This window comes from Leopardus geoffroyi, chromosome A3 (genome assembly GCF_018350155.1).
Source record: "Leopardus geoffroyi isolate Oge1 chromosome A3, O.geoffroyi_Oge1_pat1.0, whole genome shotgun sequence".
Taxonomy (NCBI): Eukaryota; Metazoa; Chordata; class Mammalia; order Carnivora; family Felidae; genus Leopardus; species Leopardus geoffroyi.
In genome coordinates this window covers 34,618,354-34,644,998 of record NC_059336.1, presented here as the reverse complement: position 1 = coordinate 34,644,998, position 26,645 = coordinate 34,618,354, and the positions used below count along the sequence as shown (strand labels likewise).

At 37.2% G+C, this 26,645-nt stretch overlaps 1 protein-coding gene across 3 annotated transcripts in view; it reads right to left on the bottom strand.

Annotated features, from left to right (window-relative positions):
- PLCB1 (phospholipase C beta 1) overlaps positions 1 to 26,645 on the bottom strand; it is a 699,274-nt gene that overhangs the window by 201,653 nt on the left and 470,976 nt on the right. For all 3 annotated transcript variants that reach the window (XM_045445282.1, XM_045445284.1, XM_045445283.1), the window contains exons 5-9: positions 17,921 to 18,000; positions 15,787 to 15,840; positions 14,598 to 14,673; positions 7,065 to 7,165; positions 5,468 to 5,634 (exon numbers count right to left, since the gene is read on the bottom strand). In XM_045445282.1, the coding sequence (XP_045301238.1) occupies positions 5,468 to 5,634; positions 7,065 to 7,165; positions 14,598 to 14,673; positions 15,787 to 15,840; positions 17,921 to 18,000 (478 nt within the window). The remainder of the gene's footprint in view (positions 1 to 5,467; positions 5,635 to 7,064; positions 7,166 to 14,597; positions 14,674 to 15,786; positions 15,841 to 17,920; positions 18,001 to 26,645) is intronic.

Below are 26,645 nucleotides of genomic sequence, written 5' to 3'. Positions count from 1 at the left end.
TTTAAATTCACCAGTAAAGAGTAAGCCCATGAAACCCCAGACACCCACCCTCAACCCCTACAAAAACAGAACCCAGACTTGTGAGTGTGCTTTCTCTATAAGTGATCTCCCTGTGTGGCCCCAAATGTATTGTGTGATTTTCAGGTCTTATAAGTAATAAACATCTATTTTGTTCCCAAATTACCTGATGGTTGTTGCTTACGGGCATCTTGAAATCATAATAAGAACCACAAGTGCTGGTCCTACCACAATATTGGTTATTGATAAGCTGAGATCAACACGAAACACAGCTTGACTTTTTGTTCATATGCAACAATAAATTTTTTTCTGGGCTTCAATTTGAGTTAACTTTCTGTCATTTTTCTACTGAAGGAGTTCCACCTAATACTATGGTTGCAACACTCCCAAGTCCAGTGCTACTTCTAGCACATTCTGGGGGCTTCTTGCTATTGACAATAATGATATAATATAGTTCAATTTTAGGAGAGTCTAATGGATACATATATATTTGTGTGTGTGTGTGTGTGTGTGTGTATACACAATAGTTATTTCTACTGATGTAATCATCAACATAGGTCTATTTAAGGCAAAATGCTTACTATACCTGAACTTCTATTTGCTCTGCCTAAAGCCAAATCCATTTGCTATTATTATTTTGAGTTCATTTTAACTATTAAACTATTAACTCAGTGAGTACTGATCAACTACTAAAAGAGATTATATAGCTTCATTTTGATGACTTAATTGCAACAAAGCAGGGAAGCTTTTGTACAGCACACCTTATAAAAATTTAAGAGGAAAAGCTGCTGATAAAAAGGAATGTAGTTAGAAACATCTGGTAATATTATAATCTGACATATTAATTTAACTGCTTAACACATACTCATGAACACCTGCTCTTCACAGAAGGATAAAAATATGAAAAAACTCAACCATTTTTTCTGGGTTTGGTTTTTTTTTAATGAATTTTTGCCTTCTTTTACAGACAGAACAGTTAAATCTAATCTTCAGTCTGTTACCTAAGGCATCGTTTTATTCTTTTTCATGCTAATTTTACTCAATGCCTTCCTTCTACAGAGTGTAAGTGATTAAAAAAAAAAAGAAAAGAAAAGAAAAGAAAAACTCTGGGAGACATTAGTCTTCCAACTGACATTCAGTACCCTTCGGTTTGGAAGAGGCAGGGGTCATTATGTATTTCTGTGTTAAGCATGGGTTAGCATTAAGCATTTGGTTCCAGTGCAAACAACATGGTTAGGAAGAAACATTCCTTGATCTGGGGCCATGGCATTCTTCAAAGTGTGATTTTCAATAGTAAAAATAAATTGAACTCCCTTGAGAACAGTATTTTCTGCAACAAGATTTAAACTTTTTCTTTGTGGAACCCAAATATGTGTACATTTGGCCTTACACTGCACAGAGACCCTGTGATTATTTATAACCAGTATATACATCTGCAGAAACAGAAATTCCAGCATGGAAATGTGGCCCACATGCCAATGACAGCAGGCCCACAAAGCGTCAAAGTCCATCATCCCTTCTGGAGTTTCATTTCACACATCTATGTTTAGTTATCTAACGTACGGTTTAAGCATTTGGGCTTTTGGCCATATTGGAAATTTTCATTTAATTTTAGATTACCTTCTATGTAAAAATTACGTGAAGTGCATATAAAAACTAAACATTAGCATATGTCAACTTTGTGTAAAGTTTACTTGTTTAACACCTACTTAAAAATAGTTTCTCAATAGCAGAGAATTTATTTATATTATTATTTATGTATATTGTGGATGCATCTTATTCTTAGCATTTTATAACAAATATAAGCAATATGGAAGTGCTTTTTTCAGATAATTGGAATTGAATCTGTAGGTCAATTTAACTAATGCTTGTGCACATTTGAGGAACCAATCAAAACAAAAGTAGCAGAAAAAATTATAATGTAATACACTGATTTTCTATCTTATTCTACCATATTTATGTTAAGTATACTTAGTAATATATAAGCATATTAAAATGTACTATCATAATATAGTAATAATTAATAATTGTAATAATTATATCCTACTAATATAGTACTTATTTTCTTACATGTTTATTAATCAAAATGTATTAACTCGTTGACTGGAAGTTAAAAACTCTGCTCTCTAGAAGAGCATCTTGGTACAAGATCTCAGGTAAGTCATTTAACCTCAAAATTTTGGTTTGCTTTTTACAAAATAATAATGTACATTTTGAAAGTCACATAATGAATGAAAGTTAATTTTCTTGCAGATCCGTACCAGTCATCATATTGAAATTAAGCAATACTTTCTTAAATTGTACTTTGTTAGATTTTATTTGCAGTTACCTTATACATAAAGAAGATGCAAAAAAAAAGTTTCTGAAAAACTCCTAGTCAAACATCCAATATTGTGAACAGCAAAACCAAATGTTAAAATTGATTTTCATCTTTGGAAAAAAATAATTAAAACTCTAAGTTATTAGCCAACTGAGGTCTAACTCAGCAATTTCTTAGTCCTACAAATAAAGATTTCAAAATCATTATCCTTTTGACAATGAAATAATAGTTAACCCAATAAAATACTTTTCTCTAGTCTTTGTTCACATAGAGCTGAAGCAGTAAACAAAAGGACTCTCAAGTTCATTTTCTTACAGGAGTTTTTGGGCTAAGAAATGAAATCCACGATGAATGGATAAAGAAGATGTGAGATATATATATACATGTATATATGTATGTGTATATATATATATATATATATATATATATATATACACATATATATACACACACACACACACAATGGAGTATTACTTGGCAATCGAAAAGAATGAAATCTTGCCATTTGCAACTACGTGGATGGAACTGGAGGGTATTATGCTAAGCGTAATTAGTCAGCCAGAGAAAGACAAATATCATATGACTTAACTCATATGAGGACTTTTAGACACAGAACAGATGAACATAAGGGAAGCAAAAGTAATATAAAAACAGAAAGGGGGACAAAACATAAGAGACTGTTAAATATGGAGAACAGAGAGTTATTGAAGGGGGTGTGGGAGGCGGGCTGGGCTAAATGGGTAAGGGGCATTAAGGGATCTACTCCTGAAATCATTGTTGCACTATATGCTAACTAACTTGGATGTAAATTAAAAAAAAGAAGAAAGAAAAAAAAAAAAGAAATGAAAGCCATGATTAAAAAAATCACATCAGGGCTGACATGGAGGCTTACAATTCATATCAAAGGAAGTTGTAGAAAAAACCAAAATTGCTATTTTACTTACTTATCTATTTATTTATTTTAAACAGTTTGTTAGGTCTTCTTAATGTTTATTTATTCATTTTGAGAGAGAGAGAGAGCACCCGTGTGAGTAGAGGAGGGGCAGAGAGAGAGAATCCTAAGCAGGCTCCATGTTCAGTGTGGAGCCTGACAAGGGGCTCGATCCCACGACCCTGGGATTATGACCTGAGCTGAAATCAAGAGTCAGATACTCAACTGACTGAGTTACCCAGGTGCCCCTATGTGCCTGTCGTGATTATGGAATTCATCGCTAGTGTTTCCATAAGACAGCACTAAATAAACTTGCAAATGCTAAGACATATCATCTTAATTTCCATTAGAATCAAAATCAGTTCTTCTAGGATTATAGAGTTTTACAATAATCTGTCACAAATTTTTCTCTTTGAGTCTTTTACTGCCTTCAGGTCATCAGATGGTGATGGATGGAAGTGTCATATGCAGGCTGAAGCACGGACCATCTGCAGTGTTGTGTGAACAGTGGAGAGAGGGGCAAAGTTTGGTCTCTGAAGTGTCTTACTGGTTTCACGAAAGCTATTTGTTTCTTCTGTGTCACAGGCTAACCATTTTTAGAGGTCTTGTTGGCTTTGTTATAACACTGTGCTAGTTATTTTTGGTGAAGTTCAGATTTCAGAAGGGAACTGTCAAGCTGCCCGGGCAAGAAATCTGCAAGGAGTTACTCTTTGCATAATGATAAGGAGAAATCCCATCTTTGTGGCTCTAGGGACTGAAGGGTGTCAGGAGTAACTAGGTTCAGGGGGGTGGGCCTGGCAATGCCGACACACACTGTTGATCACTAGTTTCCGTTAACAACCTCACCTTCATGGCAGTGACAGGGATGATGACAACAACAAAGGCAAAGTGCTTGACCAAGAAAATGAACAAAACCACCCCCCCCAAAAAAATTTCATCTGTAAGTTCCCAACTAGTAACATGCAGAATAAAATTAATGATAATGGTTTACTTTTATACTTAATTCATGCATTTTATTTTCATTTAGAGGACTAGTTCCAGAATAAATACAAAGGTTAAAAGACTTTTTAGTCTATTTTTATGATAACCATACTTATTAATGACTCTGAGCTTGCTAGAGCTGTTTCTGTTACTTATGAACTGCCTGCATATTAATATGCAATTAATTTCTTCTTAATAGTTGGTTAATTGTACTTTATTTTCCTCTCTATGGAATATCTAGGCAACGCACAATAACATCAGTAATAACACACCAGTTTTCTCGGTGAAGCTATTTCAGTCCAGGTGAGAATTGGTCTTGGTAGTAAAGAGAAAGCTGAAGGGCCTATTCAGGGACTGTGATGCCACATATAACTGAAAACTCCCAGCAAGTAAATCGTCAAGAACTTATTTTGTCAATTCATTTCTCCAGAATCAAAAACATAAATTTCTTAAGAACTTCCAGGCAACGTAGAACTATCTTTCTGATCAATTATTAGACTAATAAATTTTGCTATCAACATTGATTAAAACAAATTTTTTTCATGTTTATTTATTTTTGAGAGAGAGAAAGACAGAGTACAAGTGGGGGAGATACAAACAGAGGGGAAGATACAGAATCCAAAGCAGGCTCCAGGCTCTGAACTGTCAGCACAGAGCCTGATGAGGGACTCGAACTCACGGATTGTGAGATCATGACCTAAGCCAGAGTTGGATGCTCAACTGACTGAGCCACCAGTCATCCCTGATTTTTTTGTTTTTTAGATAAAAGGCCAAATTTTGTATTTCTATAAGTGGAAAAATTCATCAGTAGGGTAAATTAGAATAAGACAAGGGTCTAATGGATTAAATAGTCTCTGTAGTTTTAAAGATTTAGGAAAAGTTATGGGTCGTTTTATAGAACTTCTAGAAATAGAGCCAAAAAGACAAACTTAAAGATATGGGATTTCTTGTTCAAGAAATATGCATTCAGTCACTAGGTAAATTTAAGATAAAACAAATGACATTTAAGAAAATGTTTTATGTACACATACACATAACCAGACACTGAAGTTTTAAAAAATTCTATCTCTAATTGAACCACTAGTGATTCAAGACAGAAAGGAAAGCAGGCATATAAACATGGGACCTAAATAGTCCTTGTTGTGGATACCTACAAAAGGTGACCCATTGACAATTAGAAACCAGCTTCCCTACAGTGTGGGGCAAAGTAGACTGACCTTTTTTGGCAAGGCTATCGTTGGGCTCATACTTCTCAATCAGTACTTGGACTTGCTCTTGCTTTAAAGGTGGGTAAAGTATTTCATTTAGCCGAGGATCTCGCTGCTTCAGGTTGATAAAATCCATCATCTGATCAACCGTAAGGTATGGTTTGCTTTTGGCACCACTAAAAGCAATTAAAAACCAAGAAATTAGAATATTTGTCTGCAGAGTTTCATTCATATATTTGCATTTAGCTACAGGGAAATAAAACCCTGCCATACCTGGAAAGAGCAAGCTATCTTGAAATCCTATTTTGCCCTAAAAAGGTGCTGCTCCGTCACAATTGCTGTATTCTATGGGATGCAAGTATGTTTTGCAATCACTGCCACTAAATCGCAATGGCCTTGAACCATACTGGATTCATAAGAAAATTCTGTTGCTTTTTCATTATAATTTAAGCTTAAGAGTTTTCTCCTTCTAAAGGGATTTTAAGGCAATTTTTAAAAAATAAAACATATTGCAAGTATGTTTTGCAATCACTGCCACTAAATCGCAATGGCCTTGAACCATACTGGATTCATAAGAAAATTCACAGAAGGAAAACATTGCATCTTGTGCTTAAGGATGCACCACTTTCAACTGAACATAGAGGTATGGGTGTTTTGGTTTTTTTTATTATGATGCTAAATGTATGGTTTAGTCATCAAATTCCCATATCCCATTTAATTGTTTAGAGATGTATTTATTACTCATTACTAAAAAAAAAAAAAAAAAGGTAAACAATCTGGGTACATTTTTCTTGTCAAAAGTTTTGTTTCAGCAAAAGTCTATAAATCTTCAACATAGTATGATTCAAACTTCCCTTTTCAATCCTGTTGACAAACCCACAGCAAGTTCAATGGTGCAAATATTGCTGATGTTCAATAAACAGTTAATGGCAATAGACATCACAAAGTGAATATATCCTGCATCATTCTTAGCGCTGTTCGCTTGTCTTCCACATAAAAAAAAATCCTTATTTTGTCAATCAATTTGGGATTGATTTTCTATTGTCATGTAGATTTCAGTATACTAGGAAAGGTGAATTGCTGCTGCTCTGCATTTGCCCTGGTGTTTTGGTTTGTTTCTTTTATTTATTTTTTTCATTTATTTTTTTTTAAAGGAATGCCTATGAATTTTCTAAAATAGAAGCAAATGATTTTCAGCTGGGGCAGTTCTTAGCAATCAAAAGTTCTCATTTCACTAATGTGATTCAGAGACGTGACCTGACCAGTTCCCAGGTCAGAGTTCTTCCTGCACCATGGATATACCTCCACTGAGCCAAGCTGTTGTGTTCTAGCCATAATCTTCAAACCAAACAGAGCCCCAGATGATTTGTAAACTAAGAATGCCCAGCAACAAATCACAGCAACCCTTCACTCATTACAAGCAGGGGTTGCACATGAGGGGTAGAAATGTTGGTGGTCTCCCAACAAATTACACACAAGAGCTGTTATCGTACACGGTGCATAAAGAGTTCTTCCGTATCCCTCTATTGCTCAAAATCCTGCCCGAGCCACCCCGAGCACCTCTGCAAGCCGAGAAAAAGTGGGTTAAAAGAACGTGTTCTCTTACAATTCAGAAAAGATGTTATCAATTTCAGGTCGAGGGCAAAGGTTGTTCAGGAAAACTCTGTACACTTCTGGAGTGAAATCTTCTTGAGGTATTGAATCATTCTGGGAAATAAAGCAACATGGTCAGTAGAATGTCTTATTCTTTCTCTATCTTCCCCCCTCCCTGTTTTCTTGTCTCTCTTTTCCTTCCTGTTTCTCTCGGAGGTCAGGGTGAACATTCAGAAAACATCATGAGGCTAGCTGTAGAGTTCATTTGGACACTGGCTTTGAGGTATCAAAAGTCTAACTTTCTGTTGCTTTTTCATTATAATTTAAGTGTAAGAGTTTTCTCCTTCTAAAGGGATTTTAAGGAAATTTTTAAAGTACATTTACAAGTAAGTTAGACTTAGCACAAACAGGGTCTGTTTAGCAGATTTTCCTTTTAGGCACTTTTTTTCTTTTTTAGTTTTAATCTTTTTAAAAACCTGTCATAAAGTATACATATCATAAAATTAGTCATTTTCACCATTTTTAACTGTTCAGTGGCATAAAGAGAAGTCACATTGTTTATGTGCTGTTTAGCAGATGCTTGAATGAATTCTTTTTTTTGAGGAGCAAAGAAACTTGAGACAGACATTTTCTTTTTTTTTTTTAAAAGTTTTTTTTTTTAATTTATTTTTGAAGGAGAGAGAGAGACAGAGCATGAGAGGGGGAGGAGCAGAGAGAGAGGGAAACACAGAATCCGAAGCAGGCTCCAGGCTCTGAGCTGTCAGCACAGAGCCTGACGCGGGGCTCAAACCCAAGAACTGTGAGATCATGACCTGAGCCTAAGTCAGTCAACCAACTGAGCCACCAGGCACCCTGAGACAGACATTTTCAAAATGAAAACATAAATTCCAATTTTGTATCTTTTTTTTTTTTTTCAAACAATGTTCCTTCTGGCTTAAGTAATCTGATAAGTTGTAAAACAGTTTTTGTAAGTAGGACAGCACCAGTCATTATTTCTCACAGACTTTTCTTGGTCCTACTGTTTGGGAACCAAGTCATTGAGATAAAAAGTCATTTCTATGACTTATTTTTCTGTTTAGTCGGGCTGCCATGGAAACCGGAAGCATGTATTCAAGCCTTTGTTAACAGGAAGGACATTCTTCATGCTGCTTTCCTATTTCAGCTATGTGTTTGTGCAATTATTTTTATTTTCAAACCCTTAAACCAAAAACACCCCTTCCTTTTACCATATGCATATGTTTTGAAATGTACTTTTATTGAAATACCTAAAATTGTTGTCTGAAATTGTACACTGCTTGCTAACAGATAAGAGACCTTAGCTCACTACTTGGCAAACAGCAGGAGTCTCATATTTGTGGAATGAATGAATAAAATAATATTTCCTTTAGTAAATCCACTTATGGAGCAGGAACAAAATCTACTTTGCAAAACAGAACTTTGATATAACCAAACAACACATACAGCATTACACATAGCAAGGTCCACTAAGCAGCAATGATCCAAACCTCTTATTTTTTTTCTCCTTTCTTGCGTTAGTTTAAAAGCTCTTCCTTCTGGACTGGGTTTTGTCTTCCCTTCTGTGCTACCATTAGGTTTCACTGGTGTCATATTTCAACACTCTTTAACTGTATTGTGCTCCTGGCTGTATGGTTCCATTTCTTTCTAACCTGAAGAACTACACAAGCTAGGACCTGTGTGTTGTTTGTTAACTGCTGTGATTACAGTGTGTAACATATAGTAAGTGCACAACAAATATTTACTAAGTAAATAAATGTAATTTATGAGAAAGGTGGAAGTTGATAGAATAGAATTCCCATAGGATAATCAGATTCAACTGAAGTCATTTATATAAGATTCCATACACATAATTTCAGACCACAATATGCTTTCCTAAAACTCTGACCATTGTTTATTTGCCAGCTATGAATTAGGACTTTCTATTAAAGAGAAAATATTAATGAGATAATCTCAATAAACACAATATTATTTTCATTGCCAGTTAGATGTTAGCACATAGGGAAAAAAAAAACCATTCAATACAGCTGATTTTCTTTGTCTCATTTTTCTTTGCCCAACTTGACTGATGAGGATATCCTAAAGTCTTTGGTGTCAGTATAGGAAAATGGGAGAAGAAATAATTTGGAAACATGAGTTAAAATGAGCATCTATGAAAGCTAAACTGAAAGAATATAGGGGAGTTATTTTTGGAAAAGCTATGGACAAGTCTTACTTCCTTACATCTTAAACAGGGCTGAAATTCACAAATCTCATTCACATATTTTCTTTTCCTGGATCTCACAATTTGGTAAAGTGGATGTAACAGATTCATTTTGTCCTATCTGAGCAGGAGGAAGCTCTCAGCCTAACATTCTAAAGATCATGCCCACTATTCAAATACTCTTCTGCAATCTTGCTGGACCACACTAGCTAGAGATGGTGCATTCTTTTTTTGTTTTCACAATCCACATTTATATATCTTCATTATAGCATCTATCATGCAGTTTTCCCCATATTTTTTATATGTCTGATTTTCTACTAGACTGAGTTTTTGAGTGGAGTGACTATCTCTTATTTAACTCCTTTGTGTCCTAAGCACACTGCCAGACATTTAATAGCCACCTAATTAATGTTTGCTGGTGAACCCAGGATATGGGACCCGACCTTAGGTCTCCTGCCTTGTAGTCCAAGACTTGGCTCTTCACATCATGCTTCCAATACAAAACAGATCATCACTGATTATCTTTGCTATTGTTATAAGAAATTTCTGGAGGGAGGGGCATCTGGGTGGCTCAGTCGGTTAAGCTCCTGACTTCGGCTCAGGTCAAGATCTTGTAGTTTGTGAGTTTGAGCCCTGCGTGGGGGTCTGTGCGGACAGCTCAGAGCCTGGAGCCTGCTTCAGATTCTGTGTCTCCCTCTCTCTCTGCCCCTCCCCTTCTCATGCCACCTTAAAAAAAAAAAAAAGAAAAAGAAATTTCTGGAAGGAAAACTAAGAAGGGTAATGTAGTCTGAATCAGGCCCATTTTTTTCCAAAAAAGTATTGCAAACTTTAAAAATGAAGTTGCTTCAATTCCATGCTTGTATCCAAAGAATCTCAAAAGGGAAAATAAAAAAAAAAAACCTCAATAGTAGTACTGGTAGCATTTGCATTTCCAGATTCCTTAGACATAGTTATCACATATTCACATACCAAATTAAAAACAAGAAAAGAAAAAAAAAACCATATACATATGCATGTGAAAAAATACTCAGAGGATAATAAGAACTAATATATATTGAGCACTTACTGTGTGCCATGCATACAGAACTTAAAAAATTTTTTTTAATTTTTTAAATTTATTTTTGAGAGAGAGAGAGAGAAAGAGAGCAAGTGGAGGAGGGGCAGAGAGAGAGGGAGACAAAGGATTGAAGCAGGCTCCAGGCTCTGAGCTGTCAGCACAGAGTCTGATGCAGGGCTCGAGCTCACAAACCAGGAGATCATGACCCGACCCGAAGTCAGATGTTTAACCAACTGAGCCACCCAGGCACCCCCATGCACACAGAGCTTTACTTGTATGTTTTCATTTGATCCCGTGTCAACTCTATATGGTTGGCATGGCTAGTGACCCTTTTCAGATACAAACACTAGGGACATGGCAGGTTACAAAACTTGTCTAAGGTCCCAAGTATGTGTGTGTGTGTGTGTGTGTGTGTGTGTGTGTGTGTGTAGGTGCTATGGCTTTGAACCCAGGTAACTTGATTCCATAAGTCACACTGTAATCCAGCAAACTAAATGTTCACATCAATTTATTCTTAATATTTTTGTTCTAAAGTTATAAGGCAAAAGTTGAGTTGGCCATACAGTACATGAAATAATCACAAGTAAATTACTCATAATAAACCAAATTCTTAGTGTAATTTTAAGACAGAATTTTGAGACAGAGTCACAGCTACATAAATGATTATATTTTTTTATTTATAGGCTGGGTATAAGTCATAGGAGAAAGACAAGATATTACAGTCATCCTGGGAGAAGTATTTTTACATTTTATTTATTGTATTCTCCAGTAATATTTACAGTATTCTTTAAATCCAAAATAGTTACTGTTTGCCTTAGCATTATATGTAAGTTCATAACTATAGTCAACTTTATTATTTAAAACTAATACAGTTGATCCTTAAACAATGCAGGAGCTTGGGGTCAAAAATCCATGTGTAAATTTGACTCCCTTGCAAATTTTACTAACAGCCTACTGTTGACTGGGAGCCTTCCTGATAACATTAGCAGTCGATCAACACAGATTTTGTGTATTATATATATATTCTATCCTGTATTCTTACAATGACATAGCCTAGAGAAAGGAAAATATTACAAAGAAAATCACAAGGAAGAGAAAATACATTTATAGTACTGTACTGTATTTATTGAAAAAAAAAATCCACATGTAAGTGGACCAGTGTGACTTAAATCTGTGTTGTTCAGGGATCAACTATCCATTGATTTATTCCTATCTTGTTCATTACAGTGTCAGTGCTAGGGGCACCTGGATGGGTCAGTTGGTTAAGCGTCCGACTTCGGTTCAGGTCATGATTTCGTGGGGTTCGTGAGCTCGAGCCCTGCGTGGGGCTCTGTGCTGACAGCTCAGAGCCTGGAGCCTGCTTTGGATTCTGTGTCTCCCTCACTCTCTACCCCTCCCCCACTTGCACTCTGTCTCACTCTCTCTCAAAAATAAACATTAATTTTTTTTTTTAAAAAGTGACAGTGCCATGCAGTGACTATAATACAAATCCAAATGTCACTGAACTATTTTCAAGTTAATAAGTCTTAAGTCAAAGGGAATTTGGTTCAAGAAAACCACTTTGAGTTCTCAAAAAGTTTATGGGTAAAGTGGTAATTTTCTGAATATGGAAAGGTGTTCAAAGGTCTCCCTGGAAACTATGTTTGGGTTATTAATAGAAAGACAGTAATTGCTTTGTCTCTCTTTTTAGATACAGTGCTACTTTTTAACAATTAAGGTAACTTTGGCAAGCAACTGTAGTCTCTAAAGGAGTACCCTCTAAAGGAATGTGTTATTCCAGTGGATCCAGTTGGCCAGGATACAACTTCAAGTGCATTAATTATTCCTAACAATGTGCACAAAGATAATGTTTAAAAAATCTCAACAGGATATCCACTGTGTTTCTGGTAAAGTACCTATTTACAGAACACAATTAAATCTAGTCTGAACGACCACTGGCTATGAAATGAGGCTCCCAGATATGCGGCCCTACCTACCATTTATGTAGCCTTTTCTTCTGTGGGGTGTTTGAAACACCTCTTGTCAGTATATCCAGAATCGTTTTGCTAATTAGTGTATTTTTTTTCTAGAATCACTGTTCTGTAGATATGAAATTACAAGGCTTTAAAATATAACAGTTCATGGAAACATTTATTTCCCAGCTCTTAACCTGTCTTTGGATTTTAGGTCTTTTTAAAGCATTCTAATTCTACGAGTCCCCCAAGTAAAGTATACTTTACTATACTATGAATAGTGATCTTTTAAGACTTCATTATAGAGGCTGATTGTTTTTTTTTTAATCTCCAATTTGTTTTCAGGAAATTGTCATAACATCTAATTTACTAAATATAAATATTTTTTTCATTTTTAACAAAACTCTTATTTGAATCTCATTTTCTTTTTAAAATGTCTCCAGCTAATATTGGTCTGAAAGCATGATCCTATAGTAGACATAGTGGATTGTAAAAACTCAATTTATATTTATTGACTGAATTTTCAGTATCCAATTGTTTAGAAAATTGCAATTTACAGAGAATTGCTTGATGGATTTGATTTTCTATTCAGCTTCAATTTCTATTCTTTCTTTCCTTTAGCTAGATTTATAGTAAGTTAAAATTTTTGAGCATTATATTCACAAGATGTTACCCAGTAAAGGTAAAATCAAGAGTAATTGCAGAGGAAAAAAAAAATTCATGGTTTTCTAAATTCATCCTTCAAGGTTTTTTTGTTTTTTTTTTTTTGTTTTTTTTTTTTTTTTTGTGCTTAAATGCAGAAGTCTTTGTCATTGTTATTCAGACCAGTAAATTCGTTCCAGCCTCAGGGTTTTAGCACATATCCTTTCCTTTTTCTGGACTGATTCTCCCTTATTCACAATGGTAGCACTCCATTCCTTTTGCTCACAGCAACCCCCCCCCCCCACCCACCCATTTACATATATGTCAATCCACGTGTTTGAGGAGCACCCCCGGAAACTGTATGGTCCTTGGATCCTAGGACTATGTTTTCTTCACTAACACATTCTCAGGGCTTGAGGGCAGGTAGTATAAGAGCTCAAGAAATATTTGTTGAGCAATGATGGGACCTGAACTGGCACATCTTTCCTACCCCAAAGCATCTAGGAAAGAGCAACAATGAGCAAATTCGATCATTTCAGTTTACATATTCAAGGGAAGGTTAGCATGTTTGGGGGAGCCTTTCCATGGCTCTGTCCAGGTTTGTAGCATCACCCACTTTTTCCACCTATAGCAGGAAACTCAGAGTGGGGGAGCACTCTTCTTTTTCTTTCTGTTACCTATTGAAGTTCTTAATAAACTGCATTTTCCTAAAAAGTATTGACAATAAGAATGGGCTGTTACATTTAATAATAGCACTCAATACTTTTTCATAACTTAACAAGTTTAGGAATGGTTTCTCAACTTCATTCAGTGCAAGCTGAACATTTCCAGAGTGTTTCAAGAGGCTAGAAGGTTCTTCCTATAGTTTAAGTGTTATCCTCGGGAAAGAGCTTACTTGTTGCTTAGATACTAGGATAAAAATAATTTGCAATAGAAAGGCGAGTTCTGCATATAGCCTGAGAAAAAAGATTTTATATAATAGACTGCTCTCCCAGAAATAATGGTAACAAATCATTTTAGAGCCAGTTATATAGGACTGCACTGAAATGAAGACAAATTATTTTAGGTGGGCAACATACATTGAGTGCCTTGAATGTGTTGGGCTCTTCTCTCCTCTATCTTACCACCTTATGAGCAAAGTAGGCAGTCTCCAGATTCATTCTGCATCCCTCCACGTAAAAACTGTGTGAGCACAGCCCAGCAGAGAATGTAAATATATTTATTTATAAACATGTACTCTCATGTTAATTTCTTATTAACCTACAAGTCCTAAAACTAGACATTTTAAATGGTTAGAATAAGATGGATCGATATTTTAAATATCTTCCTAATCACAATCCATACTGATTAGCTAACGTCTCAATGGACATCAACAAAGGATTTGTTAATATGAGAAGTTTAAATTCTTAACAATAATACTTTTTGGCCCATATCTTTTTATATTAGATGTTTCTAAAAAATTACTATTTACAAAGAACAAGGATCTTTGTAGATAAAATATTGGGTTTATGGGAATGAAAGAAAATATAATTACAGTGGCCCCATATATTGTAAATATTAATATTAAGTCATAAGGACTTCTTAAAAAATGTTTGGGTAATATGAGGGCAAGCTATATTTCAGTATGATTATTACAGCTGTTTAATACTACTAATTCCAGAAAAGCAACATGCTCACCCTTGAAGATGGAAGACTACAAGCCTCTAAAGCAGTTTCAACTCGCTTCCGGTCTGCTGAGAACAAGCGGTATATGCTGTGAAATGAAGTCACAACACATGAGATATGGACCACACACTTACCGATGACACCCATTAGAAACATCCCATTGAATCAAACCTCCTCGTCATTCATCTTTAAAGAATTAAAATATATGCATTGCTTCATGCATCTGCATATATGTTCTAAAAAAGATCTATGTATGTGCTTTTCAAAATCACAACATCTAATATAAAATCAACCTTTTGAGGCAAAGGTGATGACCCAATGAAAAACCCTGGCACTAAGTAGCCTCTAATATTAAGTACTTAAATAAATCCTTGATAACTCTTTCTCTTTTGCTGCTACCTATTGCTCTAAAGGTGTAGGTTATTAATATTATTAGTAGATAATGAATTACTCTTAATAATAATAATAATAATTTAACATTGTTATGAATAAGAGCCTACCAGTAAGTCAAAGGTTAAAGACTAAGGATGTATTTCCTTTGGTCAGTAATTTGGTTTTAAAAAATAAAATTTATGTGCATCAGCTATACTTCAATAAAAGAGAGGTCAATTTATTAACAAAATAATATTTAAGTACTGCATTAAAACTAGATTTTATTCAATAATTTGAATTTATGGGTTCTATTGAAACATGACAAAGTCTAGCATGCAGAGCCCACTGGTCCCACAAGGAATATGGTAGAGGTGAGCTGTCATTGTCTCCTCTAGATAAGTTTTACTCTAGTTCTTCCCACTCCTGGCCTGCATCATCATGTAAGTTCCCTGCCTGGTTTCTGTTGACATTTGAGTTTGCAGCTCCTCCTTCAAGGCTAGCGTCATCTTGGTACAAAGAGGCATTGAAGTTGCCCAATTTCTATTCCTAGAATAGATCTGAATCTCAGATGGCCTTTTGGGTTTAGCAGTAAGGTTTCCCACCCTTTCTACCCACTTCCTGCTTTGTTGTTTCTTGAAAATGATGCCACAGGAAAATCCCTATGAGGAAACTAGCTGCATTGACATGAACATGGAGCATGAGGGAGAACAAGGTTACCATGCATTTTCAGGCTACCATTGGGCCAGTGGATAAACGAAACAGAGCCATGGCATGGAGTCAAATCTTTGAGAAAAGCACATGAACACTGGGAAGGGCTCCCGAAGCTTACTTTTTGAGAGGAATGCGCCCTTCTGGAGTGACTTGCAGCTTCAGCTTCGTATAGCTGTTGGAGAAGCAGAAAAACAAGTATTTAATCTTTAAAATGCTTTCTATTAAGGAATAAAATACATAGAAAAGGGCTGATGCCTATGTACAGTTTATTGAATCTTACAAACTGTTTAGGTCTCTGCAATCAGTACCCAGATCAAGAACTAGAACATGATCACCTTAGCAAAATCCCAGAAGCTCCTCTAGTGCCCCTTTCCAGAGCCCAGTCCCCAAAATGGAACCATTATTGTGACTTTAAACAACATAGATTTCATTTTAGCCTGTTTTGCACTTTATATAAATGGAATAACATTCTTTTGTGTCTGGCTTCTCGTATTTTTGAGATCCATCCTTATTTTTCGCTTATAGTTGTAGATCATTCACTCTCATTGTTGCAAAGTATTCCATTGTGTCAATACAACTACTGTATTTATCTCTTCAACTGCTTATGGACATATGGATAGAGAGAAAGCAACAGAAATTTTGAATGCTGCTCATGGGTGTGTGGATTGGGATTACCACTTTAGGAAACTGCACATGCTATGACCCATCAATCCCATATCTAGATATATATGCAACAGAAATGGTTATAACATGTTCATCAAAAGGCATGTTCTAGAATGCCCATAGCAGCTATTCATAGGGATACACTTGTTTGAAAGGGATATCCGAAATAGATAATGATTAGCCAATTAGATGTTTTACTAGCTATAACATGCTATGTTTCAGATACAATGTCTTCTTTTTTTTTTTTTTTTTTTTTTTTTTTTTTTTAAATCTTTTTTTTTTTTTTTTTAAGGTTTATTTATTTTTGAGACAGAGACAGAGCATGAACGGGGGAGGGTCAGAGAGAGAGGGAGACACAGAATCTGAAACAGGCTCCAGGCTCTGAGCCATCAGCACAGAGCCCGACGCGGGGCTTGAACTCACAGACCACGAGATCATGACCTGAGCCGAAGTCGGACGCTTAACCAACTGAGCCACCCAGGCGCCCCAGATACAATGTCTTCTTTATCTGTGTCCTCTTCCACTAACTTTACCTGGCACATTAGATGTTCTAGAAAGTTCTCATAGATGAAGGGCGATAAACTCAAAGACAGTAAAAAGAGAGAAGAAAGGCAGCGGGTAGGGAGAGGCATTAGAAAGGTCATCAAGGTGACAAACTAGAGAGGAGATGATCACATGAAAAAGCATTTAAGTAATGACCTGTGCAGTATTAACAGTAAAAGCAATTCATAGAAGAGTAAGAAAGAAATGTAGGCTGGAGTCTTAGGTCTGGAATGGTGGGTATGTCTTACCGAAGAACAGGGAAAAGAGAAAGTTAATAAGTAAACAGAGGACCACCTAGTAATGTTTCTGCTTGTGGTTTTGATTTCAAGGCTTTCCAACCCCCTGGACATCCATAGCCTCCAAAGTGAACACAGCAAATTTTCCTTGCTGCTCATCTGGCAAAAATCATTATTTTCCTTGGTCAAATTATTTTTAGAAAGACTGTGTAATTCCAGGGTGATTGAGTAATCTTGTTTTGCTTGTCTTTCCTCCTCCTTTTCATTCTGTGCCTTCCTCTGCATCTTTTCTCTTTCTCCTTTCTTACTAACACTTTCTGGGATCTGCGGGCAGGAATCAGGACATCAGTTTATGACTTAAGTAGGCAGGGAAGTTATTATAGAATCTATCAGAGATCTAAGACTCTAGAGAAATGAGTACTGTATGTTGTTCTTTTCCTTCTTCAGATAAATAATTGATATGACACAGGCATATGTATGTAGAAGCAGAGGACCCTCTGAAATTAATAATTTTTGGTTCTGAGCACAGCTGCCAGGATTTGGATGTGTTTCCTTATTGTGTGTCAAAGGCATTGACATTCAGGAGAGCTCAGCCTAACACGGATGTGCAGCTTGGAGGAAAAAGCAATCTTTCTTGGAAATTTACCAATTCTAAACACTGGAGGTATCAGTTCTCTAACAAATCCCAAAGGGAAGTTTATGTTTATCAATGTAAGAAGCCAGTGCAGCATAAACAAAAAACTCACAAAGGAGAAAGGAAACTGACTCAGAAGAAGCAACACCCTTAGCAATAAAATTAGGGCTACTTACGCTTTTTCCAGAAATGCGTCTCTGGACATGTTTTGGGCCAGCAGGTTTGTTGCCAAACTGAAAACCTCATTTGTCCATTCCTGAAAGATGTAAATCACACTTGCATTAGCTTGCATACTGTACAGCCTCTAGACACATGTTTTTAGCTAGGCTACCAGGAAGACAAATTAGTTCAATCTGTATGCCTTAGGGACTTTTTCCTTTTCTTTTTTCTTTTCTTTTTTTTCCTTTACTTGTCTTCTCTCTCTCTTTCTTTCTTTTTTATAAAAATGACATAATTAAATTTAAAGCCCTGAGTAACTGCTCCTTTTGAAGGAAATGTTCTTATCACATAAACAAAATTTTGTCTGCTTTTAAAAATCCTTACTGATAGAAAACTGGTATGTTGCCTTTCAGTAACCAAGTACTTTTTACTAGTTTCCTAGCATTGTAAAGAGAGAAAGAGTTACCGAAGAGTTTAAGATAGAGTCAAATATATTTTCAACGCACCTGCAAATGTAATCTTCCTACTTTGCTACTCAAGCCAAAGCAGCTATACCAGGGAACTTTAAAATGTTAGTTATAGTTCTACAAGTTCTTAAAACCAGTTGCAGTCACAAAGTCATACTGTATACCGTACTCTGTCTCCCCAGCAATTCTAGCAGCCTCTCACTACTCCCCTAATCCAATCCCTACCTCACACTGCTCACCAGTGTTCTCACTTGGCTTCCAAGAAAACAGAAAAGAGTAAATCTACAAAAAAAGTTGAAGTTCCATTCTGGGTGATAATTTTGAACACAGAATTAACATTGTGCCTCCACTCTACCCCCCCCCCCACCCAATTCTTTAAGAGAAGAGGACATGAGAGCTAAGAAACCATGTTTTTTTAGTTGAACAGCTTTTCCATCTAGTTTATTTCTACTTTGTTTTGTTGGTCTTCCGTATTTTGCCTTCTGACTTAAGGTATTGATAATATACCATCATGTAATACAGTAACATTTTAGATAGGACTTGGGGTATAGAGTGGTGAAGAAGGAAGAAGGAAGAAGGGAGAAGGAATTCTAAGTAAAGAAAACTGTCTGGGAGAAGAATCAGAGGTAAGACTTAGAGAGAATGATGAGTAGTCTCATAGGAATTGCAAAAAATAAGGGTAGTTGCAGTGAAAAAAAGGAAAGTTGGGGCAGAGTATGGAGAGCATTTAATGTCTGTTGAGGTATCCAGAGAGAATCTAGCAAGAAATTCCATAGCACTGAAGGCCTTTTTTAGGGTGAGAGAGGAGAGCCGAGGCTGTGCGTTAGGGGGATTATCTCTTTCTTGGCCATGTGGAGAATGGAGTTGAGGCTGAGAAACCAAAAAGAAGGAACTCAGCTAGGAAGCTATCCCAGTTTAGGAGGTAATTTTGGAGGCCTTGAACTCTATACATTATTGGTGGAAGACTTGGAAGATGTGACCCAGAGTAACTGTGAGGGAAGGAAAATAGCTGACCACGAAACTTCATGTATAAGCAAATAAGCACTGGAATAACTCTTTAATAGCTTTAAAATAAATTTCCTCAGATTTGATCATTTTAAACTAAGAGTAATTACCTACTGGCCCTGGTTTTTACAATATGCTTCTTGTATAATATTTTCTGAGCTAAAGGTCAGACTTTAGACATTTCTACCTCCATAGCAACTTTACGCATCAGTGAAAGTATCTGTAATTGGGGTCAATGTACCATATCATATGTTTACTAGGGGGCCAATTCCATACCAGAAATAGGTACAGTGAAGGCATTATGAAGAGTTGGGGAAACTTAACTGGGTCTGACCTTCTAGGTTGAAAGATAAGATCTCTATTATAGCCAGCCCAATAGAAATACAACATCAGCTATGTATGTAATTTAAATTTTTCTATTTGCCACATTAATAAATTTAGAAACAAACAGGTGAAGCTAATTTTAAATAAATATTTTTAATGTTTATTTGTTTTTGAGAGAGAGAGACAGAGTGGGAACAGGGAAGGAGCAGACAGACAGGGAGACACAAAATCCGAAGCAGGCTCCAGGCTCTGAGCTGTCAGCACAAAGCCCAGTGTGGGGCTTGAACCCATGACTGTGAGATCATGATCTGAGCCAAAGTTGAATGCTTAATTGACTGAGCCACCCAGGCACCTCAAGCTAATTTTAGTAGTATATTTTATTTTAACTAATATTTCAAAAATATTAATCAAGTAATCAACATAAAATGTAGCTATTTTACATTCTTTTTTTAAAAAAGTGTTTATTTCTTTATTTTGAGAGAGACAGAGAAAGTGTGAGCAATGGAGGGGCAGAGAGAGAGGGAGAAGGAGAATCCCAAGCAGGCTCCAAGCTCAGTGTGGACGCTGACATGGGGTTTGATCTTATGACATTGAGATCATGACCTGAGCTGAAATCAAGAGTCAGATGCTTAACTGACTGAGCTTCCCAGGTGCCCCTTGTACTCTTTTTGTGTACTTAGTCTTTGAAGTGAGGTATTGGTTTTACACTGATAGCCCATCTCAATTTACATTGACAACCTTCCAAGTATTCACTAGCCACAGGTAGTGGGTGGCTGTGGCTGTGGCTGTAGCCTTTGGTCAGTGTCCACCTTCTAGATGCTTAGCTTTTTATAATGGGTCTTTTATAAAGCCAGCCAAAGGATAGCATCATCACCACCCTCACTACACAGCCACGGTTAGCTAATTCAGAAAGTAAAGCACAATTTATTTTCATCACATTGTCAGAACGTGAACATCTAAATTTCTACGTGTGGAATTCCTAGAATTCATTGACTTCCTGCAGCTCTTTGAGATATTCAAAAAATCTGACCCAGGCTAAACCAAAGATTCAGGGACTAAAGCAGTGATCAAGGGAACTTTAGAAATAACCCAACTCTTGCCTGGGTACTGGTTTCTGTCTGTATCATCCTGAGCTAAAACAGCACGTATCTTACTTTGGATTCCCCGGAAGCAGACCCTGAGCCAAGGACTGACGAGGAATGGGTTTATTATAAAGCGTTCCATGGCAAATTTATAGTGGACTGAGCAGGACTGAGAAGGTAAGAAGGTAGAAGGGTGTGACACCAAACAAACTCAGGCACATGGGAACTTTGGCCTTCTCCATCCTGATGTAGACCACACATCAAAGTTGAGTTTTGATGAAGAGCATAGAGCTGGAATGTGGCAGTCCCTGTGCCTGTTACTCTTGGTTAAGGGCTGCTGGAGGTGATGGAAATCCCCAGGTACTTCTGCTTTTCTTGATAGTACACAAAGGGGATGCCAGCATTCAGAAGGAACAGCCAACAGAGGCAAGGGTGCTGGCTGCTGGAAGTGAAAGCCATCAAGGTATTGTGTGTGAAGATGGAAAACGATTGGAAAAGATATGGGCAGAGCACTGCTAGAGTCGGCTATGGCAGGATAACATATTTCAGAACTTTTGGGTACCAGAAGTAGCTACATTGTGTAGAGGATGCGCAACCAATGCCTTGAGGGAATTGATTCCCATATGTTCAGTGCTTCTGAAACTTGCATGTACATAGAAATCTCTGAGGGTCTTGCTGAAATGCAGATGCTAATTCAGGAAGTCTGGGTAGGAGACGGAGAATGCACATCCCAAGTGAAGTCTATACTGATCCATGCTATGGGTAGCAAGGTTCTAGAGTAGACTTGCAGCACTGAGGGAAAGTTTGGTAGAAATGAAGGACTTTAAGCTCCACACCAGATCTTCAGACTCAGAATCCACATATTTTTCGAGAAACCCTTGTATTTTTTAGGCATACTGATGTTTGTTTGAGCATACTGCTAGGCCAGGAAGAGTATTTTGAGTAGTAAAGTGTGCCAGGACCTGGTTTAGGAAACATTATTCTAATCTTTGTCTACTTGCTCCCCAAGCAAATAAAGAAATTATTTTGGTTATTTGTTTTAGAATAACCAAAGAGATCTCACAGCTGCGCTAAGAACAGCCTGCCTAAAAAGACATGGCCAAAGTCGCTGAAAGCAGCCTTGGCTCTTCCTGAGATATGGCATATGCTTTGCTGCAGGATAGACTGATCCCACCCTGGCAGTGTTCTCATAAATTCAACACTGGGCCCTGGTGAGTTTGGCACTGGAAGGACAGCTTCTAATTTTAATCTGGAGGGTTTGTTTTTCCACTTTCATAGACAAGGTTCTGATGATTGCCACTAAGCTTGGCCCAACTTCTGCTGTTTCAACCCTGAAGCTTCTTAAATGATGTTTTCTGTCCTATGATCAATCTTTTCCCATGAAGGGGACAACAGAGACCTGAACTAGATAGAGATCTGAACTAGTTGATCTGAAAGTCAACTTCCATGGAATTTCATCTGGAGTTTAAATGCACCTGTTTGTGTCTTAACATATGCAAGACTGTTTCTGAAATTCCCTCACCATCCCCCCCCTCCACACCCCACCCCTGCCAGAGGTTCTGGTGCACTTACTGTAAGCGCCAGTCTTGACACCACTATGGATACAATGTTTCCCTACCGGGTCACAAAGTTAAGGCACTTGCATTTCTAAAGGCATTTCAGTTCTGCCATTCTTGGCACAGGATTTAGGTGTTTGCTTAATGCTGCCAACAATTGTTTCACAATTGTCCATTACTCTTAAAAGTACTGTTTGAGTGTTTACTATGCACTGACCTAGGTCCCTTGCAATAATACTGTCATTAGTTCTCACAACAATTCTCTAGGAGGTAGGTACTGTTACTAGCCTCATTTTACAGAGGAGGATTCAAAGTTACAAAGCACTTGTGAATTACATTCTCAGGGCTAATAAAAGTCACAGTTTGGGATTAGATCACTAGTTTCTTGGGCTCCAAACCCTGTACTCTCAGATATTGTGCTCTCTGTCATTTTGTTCTAGAAAATTTTAAGGTGGCTGATACAGTTAAACAAGATGAAAAAGACAAGTAAATCTACTTAAATGTATTCCATATAAAACAGTGACTCAGCATTTACCAGGGGCTACTCTAGGCATTTGGCAAATAATTAGCTCACTGAATCCTCACAAGCACTGTAGGAGATAAATTCTGTTACTACCACCCCATTTGTATAAATGAGAAAGCTAAGGTGATCAATAATTGGCATAAGGTCACACAGCTCATGATAGGCACCCCTGAGATTTGAACCCAGGACATTTGGCCCTGGAATCTGTATACCTTACTGCTGTACTATGATGATGAAGCAACCTATGGAGTTTATGAACTAAACGCCTTATCGACATGCTATAATGATGAAATTAGAGGAGAAATGATAAGATGGAGACAGGGGTGAGCCCAGTCACAGAGTACAGGTCTAAAGTCTTGGAATTTTGATAGAAGTGGGTCACAAATTCTACTCACACTTGCTTTAACCAATGTAAGGAGAGATCCAATCACAAATGCTCGACCCTTGCCCTAGATGCAAATGCCATTCATGAAGCAGTTCAACCATAATGACTAGTTCTGAGAACAGAGAGAAATTTCTCCCTTCGGCATTCACACTCTTAACTTCTTGGCCTAACTTTTGCTGCAAGGGATATACAGGCAAAGACAGAGGGTTCTGGAAGAAATAGAATACTTGCAGATGTTTCTCCTCCCAAGGTTCGGAGTTATGTTATCTTTAAAACTTTAATGTATTTGTTCTAATCTTTTTTTTCAGTATTATGTATTTTTCTTACACATAAAAATACAGAGAATAGTTTAAGTAACACAGATCAAAATGTAACAAATGTTAACACTGTGCCATATTTACTTCAGTACTTTTTGAAAAATATATCTTTGGGGCGCCTGGGTGGCGCAGTCGGTTAAGCGTCCGACTTCAGCTCAGGTCACGATCTCGCGGTCCGGGAGTTCGAGCCCCGCGTCAGGCTCTGGGCTGATGGCTCAGAGCCTGGAGCCTGTTTCCGATTCTGTGTCTCCCTCTCTCTCTGTCCCTCCCCTGTTCATGCTCTGTCTCTCTCTGTCCCAAAAATAAATAAACATTGAAAAAAAATTAAAAAAAAAAAGAAAAATATATCCTTAAGATTTTGCAGTACAGATTAATTCCACGCTGTGCTTCTTTTCTAGTTTCATTCTTCTCCCTTTCTCCAGGACCAGATTCTATATTGATATCTGGATGTCAATACCACATCTATTTTCATGGGAGATAAATTAGGATTCAGCAAAGTGAGGACTGAGGGCTAAAGCCAGCCTGTCACCTGTTTTTGTAAATAAAGTTTTATTGGAATACAGCCATGCTTGTGCATTTACTTATTGTCTATGGCTGTTTTCAGGCTACAATAGCAGAATTCAGTAGTTGTAAGAGAGTTTGAAAAGGGCAAATTATTTACTATCTGGCCCTATACAGAAAAAAAGTTTGCTGGTCCCTGGTATGGACCCTTGTATATTTAAAATATTACATAAATCATATCATACTTTATGCATCTTTGGCCAGGGACTATTTGCAACCAAAATTATATCTTTAAATGTATCCTTGCTTCTGCATGTGGGTCTAGTTACTAATTTTACCTACGATACTATTCCACTATAGGAATGTATAATTTATTAATCCATTTTTTTATTGATGAACATTTACGTTTTTTTCCTTCAGAAAGTCTTGTTTGTACAAACCTATTTCTTATTGCTTTAAGCCACATCTGGGAGATTCTCTATCAATATAGAATATTGAATATATTCAGTATCATGAATTCCTAGAATCCATGGATCTTCATCAGTACCAGATGCTGATACTTGCTCACCAAAATGATAAGGACACGATGTTCCCCTTGGCAGTGTAGGGGAGCTTGCATTTTACCAAATGCTCAAAAACACCTGCTATTATTAGGCTTTCAGAAAACGTTCACGAATCTGATCGATGCAATGTGGGATCTTGCATGGTCTTAACAAACACCCCTGATTTACCAGGATGGTGGAGAATCATTTTATATGTGTTGGGACTGTTCTGCTTTTTCGTTTCTGCAAATTTCCTGTTAACATTCTTGTTTTTAAAGTTTGTTTATTTATTTTGAGAAAGAGAATCCCAAGGAGGCTCAGCGCTGTAGTGCAAAGCCTGACGTGGGGCTCAATCTCATGAACCATGAGATCCTGACCTGAGCTGAAATCAAAAGTTGGATACAACCGACTGAGCCACCCAAGTGCCCCCCTGTTAACGTTCTTAACCCATCTTTCTTTTAGAGTATTTGTGCTCATTGTCTTTAAAAAGGGGAGAGATTTGTTTGTGGTTTGAGCTCAAGCACAGGCCGGTGGTCACTATCAGTCCTATTGAGAGAAACAAAGTGCCACACGGTGACTGCGTGTTGTAAATGGCACTCAGGGCATCATGGCATGCAAGGCATCCACCCAGGCCATGGCTGTGACCTGATACCAAGCAGCTGGAGTCACACAGAAAAGGCAGACTGTAACCTCCGCCCTCTGAAACATGTCTTCATGCAGTGAGTTCTTTGGGAAAGAAAAATATTCTAAAAGGAATACTGAATACACATAAAAGTTATGAGTCAATGGTTACCCTAGTAAAGTAAAAGGACTGACAAATGATAATAATCTAAAAGCAAGTACTTCCAAAGGGCCTCATTCAGATGCCTCAATCTCTCCATCTATTGTATTTAATCAAGTTTTAAAAGGTTTCTGGAATAAATAATACTTTAAATAAGATATATTTTATTTGTGAGATATATGAAGGTCCTAACAATTTTAAATAGCTGTCCACCTAGTTTTCATTTTTTGGCAACCCCCCTACTGCCATCACTGATAACAGTATCATTCCCATTACCTCTATTCAGAGGCAGGTAACGGTTTGGGATTTAAGTAAGAAGGGACATTGTGCAGCTCATTCAGAGTTGCATTGCCTGGCTGAGCACATTTCTCTCACTTACTGGCATGCATCAGAATTCATATCACTGAGCATTTGTCTTAATGGTACAGTAAAGAATCTTTTCACGGCAAAAGATGGTCTATGGGTTACAAAGGCTTTCATTAAAAGCAAAAAGGGGGGCGCCTGGGTGGCTCAGTTGGTTAAGTGTCCAACTTCAGCTCAGGTCACGATCTCGCGGTCCGGGAGTTCGAGCCCCGCGTCAGGCTCTGGGCTGATGGCTCAGAGCCTGGAGCCTGCTTCCGATTCTGTGTCTCCCTCTCTCTCTGCCCCTCCCCCGTTCATGCTCTGTCTCTCTCTGCCTCAAAAATAAATAAACGTTAAAAAAAAATTAAAAAAAATAAAAGCAAAAAGGACTATTAGAGAAGTCACTGCATTAAATGATAGTATATCGAACATTTAGAATTTTGGTAAAATTTCTGGTACAGTTTCTCTTTTTTTAGGTGGCAGTGACAGTCTTATATGTTATAGTCAAAGTGTTCATCTCATCCTCAGCGAGAAATGGTTGTCAAATAAAATATAGCTATCAAAAGAAGACAAAAGACAGAGAGCATATTAGGATCCAGTATTATCACTATTGGGACACTAGAAAATTATATTACTCAAATTATGTAATATCAAGGAAAGATGCATAATTACTTTCAAAAGACTATGTGATTCAAACAACTTTATGCTGCAATTGACAAAAGCACAAGTCAAGCTAGCCTAGGAAATAAGAGAATTTATCAAGGACACTGGGGATTTCCTGCAATTGAAGGAAAAATTGTGCAAACTGCAGCAAAAAAAAGATACATATAATATAAGACATCAGGAACCTGGGGCCTAAAAGCCAAGGAGATCGTCTTTATTGCTTTTCCATTGCTCTCTACTCCTGGTGGCATTAT